The sequence below is a fragment of the Ictidomys tridecemlineatus genome, chromosome 1, assembly GCF_052094955.1.
Source record: "Ictidomys tridecemlineatus isolate mIctTri1 chromosome 1, mIctTri1.hap1, whole genome shotgun sequence".
NCBI classification, from domain to species: domain Eukaryota; kingdom Metazoa; phylum Chordata; class Mammalia; order Rodentia; family Sciuridae; genus Ictidomys; species Ictidomys tridecemlineatus.
The window spans coordinates 1,169,852-1,179,085 of NC_135477.1; the positions used below are offsets into that span (position 1 = coordinate 1,169,852).

The following is a 9,234-nucleotide window of genomic DNA, read 5'->3' on the forward strand; positions in this document are numbered from 1 at the left end:
CCAGGGCACGCCTCTACGCGGCCTCTGAGTCACCTCCCTCCCGATCCTCTGGTGCCCTTCAGGGCAGATCACAGCCTCTGGGACTGCAGCCCCGTTTCTCCTTTGCTGGCAAAGCTGTAAGACTTGTTTTGCGTCTTTCTCAAAGTGTCCTCGTGATGGACTGGCTTGGGGCCAAGGACTGGACTTTCGGCAACAGGGCCAAGGGGAAGAAGATGGTCTAGAAAATGACGCAGGCTTTTCCGGCTGGACACGGGCATCCACACACAGGAGGCTCCTGACTTCCCGGTGCCACAGTGAGCCCTGGCGCGGTCGCCCTGGCACATGGCCTGCTAGAGGTGAGCACGCTCAGCAAGGAGGAGCTGGGAAACAGCTCTGCTCCGGGAGTCGGCACAGGGAGGGCACAGCTTCAAAGTCCTGAGGTGACATCCCCCTGTGATTCCAGATCCCGTTCCAACAGCGAGCCTTTGGCTGTGTAAAGGGAGCTCACACCCAGGTCTCAGGAGACTGGCTCCCATCTGCACGTCCCAGGGAGCTAGAGTGTGTCCACCAAAGGAGAAGTGGACCCAGCAGGGGGAAGCCTGGAGGGAGGAGGAGTGGGGCCTCAGGCAGGCCCCCAGGGTCAGGAAGGCAGCAGGCTGGTGGCCGGAGGGGAACAGCTGGTGGGACAGGAGATGGCCCACCAGGACGCCCAGAGAGGCAAGCACAGGATTTCCCTGTGTTTCCACTGCACTGAGAGGAGCTCTGCTCTGCCATCGGGAATTCTGGGGTGGATCAGTGACACAGGCACAGACAAAACTAAGCCATCGAGAGAGAAACTCAAGGGCAACGAGCCACATGCAAAGAGGCAAGTGACCCCAACTGCAGGTGGCAGGGAGCCTGGGGCCTCACACCCCCACAGGGGCTGCAGCCCAAGGGGTGGGTCCAGTGCTGGGCGAGGGGTTCCCTTTCACCCCTGGGTCTACTCTCCACCCCTGCCAGGCTCTGTGCCAGGAAGGCTGGTCTGCACTGCAGGATGGCCCCCACGCCCCCCCGACAATGGCCACTGGCTGGCTTTGGGATGGGAGGCAGGGAAACCAGAGTGGGGTGACCCTGGGGGCTCCTGGCTGGGCTGCTAGCTGGCGATGGGTGAGGACCATCTCCTGCCACGACTGTCCTGTCCTGAGCCGCTCGCCTCCACAGCCAGCCCCCCTGGTCCTGTCCTACTGCCAGGCCTCTGTGGACCGTCCATTCCTAAGCTCCCCAGGATCTCTTAGGGTGAGCCTTGAGTTCCTGTCCAGACATGGCCGTGTCACTTGGGGGCCGTGAAGAGTGCAGCACTGTGAGGACCTCTGCAGGGGAGAAGCAGGAGGACCTCTGCAGGGGAGAGGCAGGAGGACCTCTGCGGGGGAGAGGCAGGAGGACCTCTGCGGGGGAGAGGCAGGAGGACCTCTGCGGGGGAGAGGCAGGAGGACCTCTGCGGGGGAGAGGCAGGAGGACCTCTGCGGGGGAGAAGCAGAGCCGGGCAGCCGTGAGTCTGGGGGAAGTGCAGGTGAATCGGCAGGAGGCGCGGCAAGCTGAGCGGGGACTGGGCCCACGTCAGGGGCGAGGGGACCCAGGGACGGGCCTTGGTGAAGAACCAGCCTCCTCAAGCCACCTCAGCAGATGGAAGGTCATGTGGGTCGGGCAGCAGGGGTTCTGAGAGCCTGGCAGCCACCTCCTTCCCCACTGGGCAGGCCAGCCCGGGGATCACGCAGCTCCTGCAGTGGGGCGAGCTCTGGGGCTGCTGAGGGCTGCCGCAGGGAGCACCCCGGGGAAGGGAGGCCTCCAGACCAGGAACCGTGGGGCCCTGTGTTCACGGGGGTGAAGTCTCCCTCCGACCCCCAGGTCCTCTTTCTGCCTGTGTCCAGAGAACTACTCGAACCCTCCAGGGAGTTCCATACGGTGGTGTGGCCTCGAGGCCACCTCTGGAAACCAGGGGCCTGGGGGGGGGGTGGCCCTGGTGCCTTGTCAGGGAAGATCACGCATCCCTTCAAGGGCAGCTAGTGCCCAGGGCTCTGGGTCCTGGTAGGACTGGGAGGAGCTCCCTCTCCCCCAGATGAACGAGCGGATGCCAGGGAGGAGGGTCAGGCCCTCGGCCCCTGAACGTTCCTGTCGGCTTCTGAGCCCTGGGCCCTGAGCACACCCACTGGACCGGTGCCCGCCATGTGGACCCTGGCTCAAGAGCTACTGGGATGCCCCAGGGCTGCCAGCACTGGCCACACTGAGCTTGAAACTGGCGATACTGCCCCTCTCTGATCCTCAGAGTCCCGTGACTCTGGCAGCCCTGTAGCTAAGGCGTGTGGGACTCCCGCCATCAACACGCTGGGCCCTGCTTGTCTTCAAGTCAACCTGACAGGAGAAGGGGAACCTTGTGGGAGGGGAATGGGGAAGGTCAGCGGAGACTTCCTGCACCTGCCTGGGTGGGGACCGGGAGGCGCCCGTCAGCAGGTGGGAGGCTTTGCCTGTCCTGTCCTTACGAGGCTCACATCTCTGCAGTCCTGAGGACCAAGAGAGAATGCCCGGTGGGTGTGCAGGGAAAACGGCCCAGAGTGTGAGCCCCCTGCCTGGACCCAAGCCTGCTGGGGCCCTCGCCCGACCGCGCCCGCCCACGTACCAGCCTGCGGATCTCCCGCTCGCACTCCTTCTTGATGCGGCTGATCTCCTCCTGGTGCAGGTGGTACACGCTCCTGATCTCGGCGGCCTTGATCTTGTCCGCCTGCGTCACCAGCGTCAGCGCCTCCTCCACCTGCCTCTTGGCCCCCCTGAGCTCCGAGATCTCCTGCTGCATCTTGACCTTCTCCACCTCGAAGCCCTTCCTGGCCTCCTCCTTGGCCTCGCACAGCAGCACGGTCTTGGCCTTGTCGGGGGCGCCGTCGCGCAGGGCGTTGAGCAGTGCCTGCAGCCGCTGGTTCTCGTTGTCCTTGATCTTGATGACCCGCAGCAGCTCGGCCTCGTGCTGCCGCAGCAGCGCCTCGCGCACGGCCTGCAGCTCCTTCATCTTCTCCTCGTGCAGCTTGGTCTTCAGCTCCGTGACCAGCACCGCGTGCTTGCGCTGCTCGTGCTCACGCACCTGCCGCAGCTCCTGGCTCTTCTCCCGCTCCACTCTGCTGACCTGGAAGACAAGGACACTGTGGTCACCCGCCAGGCGAGTGCCCACTCCCGGGAACCGCAAGCTGCATGGGAGGGGGGCTGCCTTCCATTCTGGGGTGTGCTTAACATGCTGATGAAGACCCCAAGTCAAGCTTGCTTGGTGGAGAGCGTGGCCATGCCCTGCGGCTCTGCAGCACTCCTGGCTGTAGACCCTGACCAGCCTGCCTCCCAGCCTCCTCCTTCCCCTCCCCAGCCTGGCCCGCCTGCTCTGGTCTCCTCTGCTGATTCAGTCCCACAGAGCATGGCCTGTGTCTCTGTGGGTCCGGTGCACCTACTCCACCTCCTCTCCGGGTCCCACTTCAGGAGCTGCCACCTAACCCCTGGCATAGGACTGGGTTACTTTCCTCACAGAGCTGATCATTCTGTTAGTCAGCTCTCCATTACTGTAACAAATACTTCAGACAAATCAACTTCTAAAGAGAAAAGGTTTGTTTGGCTCACAATTTCAGAGGTTCCAGTCCTTGATCAGTTGGCCCATTGCTTTGGGCCCATGATGACATAGCATCACAGCAGGGGCACATGGCAGAGCAAAACCACTCACCCTGTGGCCAGGAGATAAAGGAAGAAAGGGCTAGGGTCTCAGGATCCCCTTTCCAGGACAGGATCCCCGGAGCAAAGACCTCCCTTAGGCCCCACCTCTTAGAGGTTCCCCCAGCTCCTAGTGACACCCCGGTGGGGACTAAGCCTTCAGCTGGGGCTGTGGGCTGCATCTGAAATCAAGCCATGGCACAACCCTGCGAGTCTGCTCATCTCTGTGACTGTCCTGTCTCCCTCCCACCACGGGCAGCCTCTGAGGGTGGGGGTGGCAGGCCACCTGTCCTGTCTCCCTCTGAGGATGGCCTTAGGCCTGAGCCTAAGCAACTCATTTTAAAAACTCCACTTTATAACTCCAGTCTCCGCACCCTGACAAACTCAGCTAACTCTCTGGCTTGTTGTCTTTGCCCTTATCAAGAAAATCAGGGTGGGGACCACCAGACCAGATGCTTTTACCCTAGGGTAAATGATGTCACCAAGAGACCCAGGATTGAAAGTGTGGTCAAAAGCCCCCAAATTTAGAATAAATGAAGGAGCACGTGAACGGACGTTCAGCCAGCCAATGCTGATGCCCACAAGCCGGGAGCCTGATGAGGACCTGCACTGACATCCCATCACTTGTCATCCTTGGCTGATCCTCTGTGTGGTCCTCACTGCTCTCAAACTCCACGCCACATCTTGACCCTGGTGAGAGCAGTGAGTTCTCCCTGAGACCCTCTCCTCAACCTGCCTGCCTTGGAGGAGGAGCCTGCCCTGGTTCCTGACCCGATGACCGCGGTCTGAGTGGGCATCTGTGGACTTAGAGCCCAAGGCTGGAGACTTTAGACTGGCACTAGAACTTCGCATGCCGAGGGGATGTCTAAGTGTGTTTGCGGTGCTTAGAATTAATTAGAAGTGTCTGCTGTGAACTGATCGTGTCTATTGCAGTGCCCAGCATTAAGGATTGTCGTTTTCTTGATTAAGAACCTATGGAGTGGAATTGTAGTGAGTGAGCTGAGTGAATAAGCATTGAGGGGGCAGAAGCGGTGGACATTCTTCAGTTCTCCCCCTCGCACCTTCAGCCCTCACGACCCTCCCCACCAGGAAAGGCTGACAGGGCTCACTCAGCTGGTGCTAGGGCTGGCGTCCAGCACTGGGACTGGGGTCCCAGCTGTGGGGTCCAACCCTGGGACTCCCTCTGGGTCCCCTACGGGTACTACAGTGCTGAAGGTTCCAACCACCAGGCTCTCCTGACCCTGCCAGGGGCCCGCCTGTCTGGACTCCGCCTGGCAAGCTGGCAGGTGCCGAAAGCGAGGGCACAGACGCTTGCCGCCCTTCTATCTGTCATGGACCCCCCTTCCAGCAGGGACCAAGTTCCGGGTGCCGGAGGGTGTTCTGGGCACCTGGGGGTGTGGCCCTGAGTCTTTGCCTGCCTTGGTGGGTCACTTCTGCAGGGCTGCAGACCATGCTCCGTGGGGGCTGGGGGTGGAGCGGGGGTGGCTCCCATCTAGGGTCAGGCACACAGCAGGTCCCCAGGCTGGACATGTCCTCTCAGCAGACAAAGCATCACCTTTGTGGAGACTCCTTGATGGGCACTCAGCAGAGGACAGTCATGCGTGGCATGTCACCGAGCAGATGTTTGTGGGAGGGGAGGAGAGTGCAGGAGAGCGCGGGCGGAACAGTCCAAGGTTAGGCGGGTGGAGACCTGCGTGGGGTCCTGTGGAGTGATTCTGGGCCCTTCGCCCAGAGCCTGTGACTTCACCACCCCCCCGGGTCTCCACCTGAGTCGACATCAGACGTGGGGAAAGGCAAGGGGTGGTCTCCAACAGCCCAGGGCAGCAGGGCTCCCGTCAGGCAGCTGCAGATACAGCGTCCAGGAGACGCTTCTGCTCCTGGAGAGCCGTGGGAGGTGGCCTCGCTGGCCCTGCTTCTCAGCAGGCAAGGGCCGCTCCGCCTCCAGCCCCAGAGACTGAGGGACAAGGGCAGAGGACACAGCCCTAGGTGGCCCGGGTGTGTGGGGGGCGGGAAGCAGCTTTCCCATGACTCGGAAAGGGAACTGTTCAGGAGGAAGCACTGCGGTCCTCCTGAGGCCCACCGCTGGCTCTCACAGCAGCCCGCGGCCTGGGGGACAGGCCTGGGGGTGCCCAGCTGCCCTGGATTAGCAGTGAGGACTCCCCTCCCCCGGGGGCCCTGTCCCTTCGGCAGGCTCCCCAGGCCACGGGTGGAGGTTTCCTCACTGCGGGGTGCGCCTCCGCGTGCTATCCGGCTGCCGTGGAAAGGCGAGATGAACTTTTGACTCTTCTCCCAGCCCTCGGGTGCCGAGGAAGTGGTGCCTTGGGAACATGTGAACCTGGACGTCCTCGATGGGCTTCGTTCCGTGCACATCTCATCCTGGCCACAGCTGCGTGTCCCCCTGGCCAGCGGCCCTCTCCAGATGCCCCTCGAAGCCCCAGGTGCCCCCAGCAGCCTCCAGGCTCTGACGGAGACCCTGCCGCTCCTCTTGCTCCTCTCCCACAGCGCTGTTCTCTTCATGGGAAATGGCACCTCAAGGTCACCACCGGGCCCTGGGTTGCTCACTGCTTCTGGGGAGGTCATTGTGGGAACTTTTCAAGAGACAGATGAAACTTCAAATTTGGTTTTACAGAGACATACACAAACCATATCACGTCTTAGTAAGTATAAGGCTATATGCCATATCTTACGCTAAACAAAATACACCACATTTGTCACCCACATGTGTGTGCGTGCCTGAATGTGCCCACACCACACGCACACACGTGCACCTTGTGAATTCACACTGACACGTACGGCTTCCCACTCGAACCCAGGGCTACAGGGCTCCTGTGGAACAGCACCGCGGTGTCTGTTCTCTCACACCAGAGCCTGGTTCTCAAGGAAACAGACGAGGACGGAGTCCCCGACACTCATCTCATCCACGTTACCCTGCAGTGGTGTCCACGCTGATCCCAGCACCGCCAACCCGACTCCCCACAGGGGCTGGACCTCTCACGTCTTCGCACGCCCCGAGGCCGCGTGCCAGCTCCCCCAGCTGTGTTGCCCAGCTGCTGCTCCTGCCCCTCTTGTTCAATTTTTCCCTGAGGAACTCCAAAGCATTCCTTTGTTCCCCACTGGCCTGTGCAGACAAAGCCTACCAGGCCACCCTGGTAGCAGCCAGCACTGAACTCACCACAGAAGCCTTGAGGGAAACGCTGGCATCATCAGCCCAGCACCAGGTATTGAGAGCCGGGTGTAGTGCCAGAGAGAGCGAGCAGCATGTCCTAGTGACCCAAACCCAGGAGCCACGGCTTTCAGACTAGAAAACCCAACGTGTCCACAGGGGGTGTCCACAGGGGGTGACCACAGGGGGTGTCCATAGGGGGTGTCCATAGGGGGTGTCCACAGGGGGTGTCCACAGGGGATGGGATGGGCTTGGGCCAACACCCAGGCTCCCAGGAGATACTGCCCCTGCAAGTGCTTCTGCTGGGTCTCCAGACAGGGGGTGCACTGGGCATAGCCCCAGAGTGACCAGGGACAGCAGGCTGCTGGCCAGCACAAACCCCAGGACGGTGACAGCTTTGTGCTCACCATGACTGAGAGAAAGAGAGAGATCTGCAGCACCCAGACTTGGGCACCTGGAGTTGTGCCTAGAAGCCTCCGGTCACTGCCCTACACAGCAGAGCCGCCAGGCCAGCACCCCACCTGGAGACAGCCCCTTGGCAGGAGTGACTTTCTGATGGGCACTGCCCCTTCCAGGACGACAGGTCTGCAGGAGGGACATCCTGAGCAGGTGGAAATGCCCTAGGTGACGGAGGTTTCTGTGAGCTGCTGTGCAGAACCTGAAGAGACCAGCAGCCGCGGTGGGACCCAGGCTGCCCCACCACGCAGGCCGCTGGCCCCTGCCCCAGTTCCTCCTCCCCGTCAGCTGGCGCTCCTGTGAGCAGCCCGAGGACAGGGCTGCGGGGCAGGGCTGCGCTCTGCCTTCCCATCTGGCCACAGTGACCAACGCTCCCTGCTTTCCAATCATTTTCTGTTTGGTTGTGAGGACAGCGGCTGGACCTGGTGTGTCAGAGTCAGAGTTCTGGCCAAGACTCCAGTGACATCTGTGTCCTCAGCTTTTCACGGCTGTGAACAAAAGACCTGGGAGGGTCAACTAGGAGGGAAACGTTTATTGGGGCTCAGGGTTTGGAGGCCTCAGCCTACAGATGGCCACTCCATGCCTGGGGCTCAGCGTGGGGCAGGACGTCGAGGCAGGGTGCGGGAGGAAAGCGGCCCAGAGAGCACCCCTCCAGCCGCACCCCACCTTCCCTCAGCTACGCCCTCCCCTCCCCTGAGCCTGTCATTCCTGGTGTGGCTCAGAGCTCTGGAGTGGCCCCCCAGCGCCTGGCCAGGTCTGTCCCACGGTCACTGCTACTATGCACGGTGGGTTCTGGTGGCACTCCTGTGCCTCTGCTGGTGTCCACTGGAGGGCTAGCAGCTGTGACCCTTGGGTGACTTCATCCGTGTCCTCCAGGGTAAGGAGGGGCAGAGCTGTCAGAGAGGCCCAAGTGTCCAGCGGCCATTCCCAGTGTTGTTTATCCTCGCGGCCCTGATGGGGGGCTGGGGACTTGGGGGGAGTGGTCGATGACCCTAAAAGTCCTTCTAAAAGGCACTTGGATCAGAGACAGGGGCTCTCTTGGTGCCTCGAGTGCTGGGCAGAGTGGCCCACTCACAGGTGCCTGGGCCCGCCCTTCTTCTCACTGGACATCTCTGTGCAGAGGCCCCTGGCCCCAAGGTCACGCCAAGCTCACCGGCCAGCACCGCCGGTCTGAAAAGTGGCTCATCTCTAGACAGGTCGGGCCGGAGCCTCCCTCCCTCCTCTCACGGAGAGTGACCACGGCAGACGCTCCTGGCCATGGAGTCCGGCTGGCACCTGAGGAGCGGCTGGAAGACCGGCCACAGCCACCTCTCCATGGGACACGGAGCTACCCTGAGTCACCACTCACAATGACACCACAGAGGTTGCCCCGTGTGGCCTTCCTGCCCCCCAGCCGCCGACCTCAAAGTGTTCACCACCAAGTAGGCGTTTCCTCCAGGACTCACATCACAAGTGGCTTCCGGTCCACCGTGCAGGCTGCCTGGTGTCCCAGGATGGGCACATGCTGCCTAGCCCTGCTGAACGTCTGGGTTGTCACATGTTCGTGGACTGGAATGACTTGGCCCACAGAAGCCCATGTGCAGTGAGCCCCTGAGTTAGTGCCCTGGTTGCTAAGCAACTGAGCCGCAGCCAGTCCTAGGCTGAGGCTGCCAGATGATGCCCAATAAGCACCCGGCCGTCTGCACCCATCCCCATCAGGTGACCTCCCTGCGTTTCCTGCCGCTGGTCATAGGAGCAGGTCCCCACCTTGCTGGGGGACATTGGGACCCCAGCAGGGCTGCAGGGTTCTGCAGGGCTGCAGGGTTCTCAGACCTTTTCTTACTCAAGTCAACTTTGTTTAATTGAACTGGTCTCCATTCTTTCTACTCACATTTTCAAACAAACTGATCCAATATTTTATGGATTGCACCTTTGAAGGC

At 61.4% G+C, this 9,234-nt stretch overlaps 1 protein-coding gene and 1 long non-coding RNA gene across 19 annotated transcripts in view; one reads left to right on the forward strand and one right to left on the reverse strand.

The window, feature by feature from the left end:
* Nucleotides 1-3,167, reverse strand: part of Jakmip3 (Janus kinase and microtubule interacting protein 3) — a 58,057-nt gene extending 54,890 nt beyond the window's left edge. For 8 of the 18 annotated variants that reach the window (XM_078023960.1, XM_078023959.1, XM_078023940.1 and 5 more), the window contains exon 1: nt 2,633-3,126. In XM_078023960.1, coding sequence (XP_077880086.1) covers nt 2,633-3,016 — 384 coding nt within the window. In that variant the 5' untranslated portion in view covers nt 3,017-3,126. Of the gene's footprint in view, nt 1-2,632 lie in introns of all 18 variants that reach the window. The other 10 variants (XM_078023983.1, XM_078024012.1, XM_078024006.1 and 7 more) reach the window with 2 other exon arrangements.
* On the forward strand, nt 48-4,610 carry LOC120885339 (uncharacterized). Its single transcript, XR_005727899.2, has 2 exons — nt 48-335; nt 2,693-4,610. It is a non-coding gene; the product is annotated as an uncharacterized LOC120885339 (long non-coding RNA).
* Nucleotides 4,611-9,234: the final 4,624 nt, after the last annotated feature.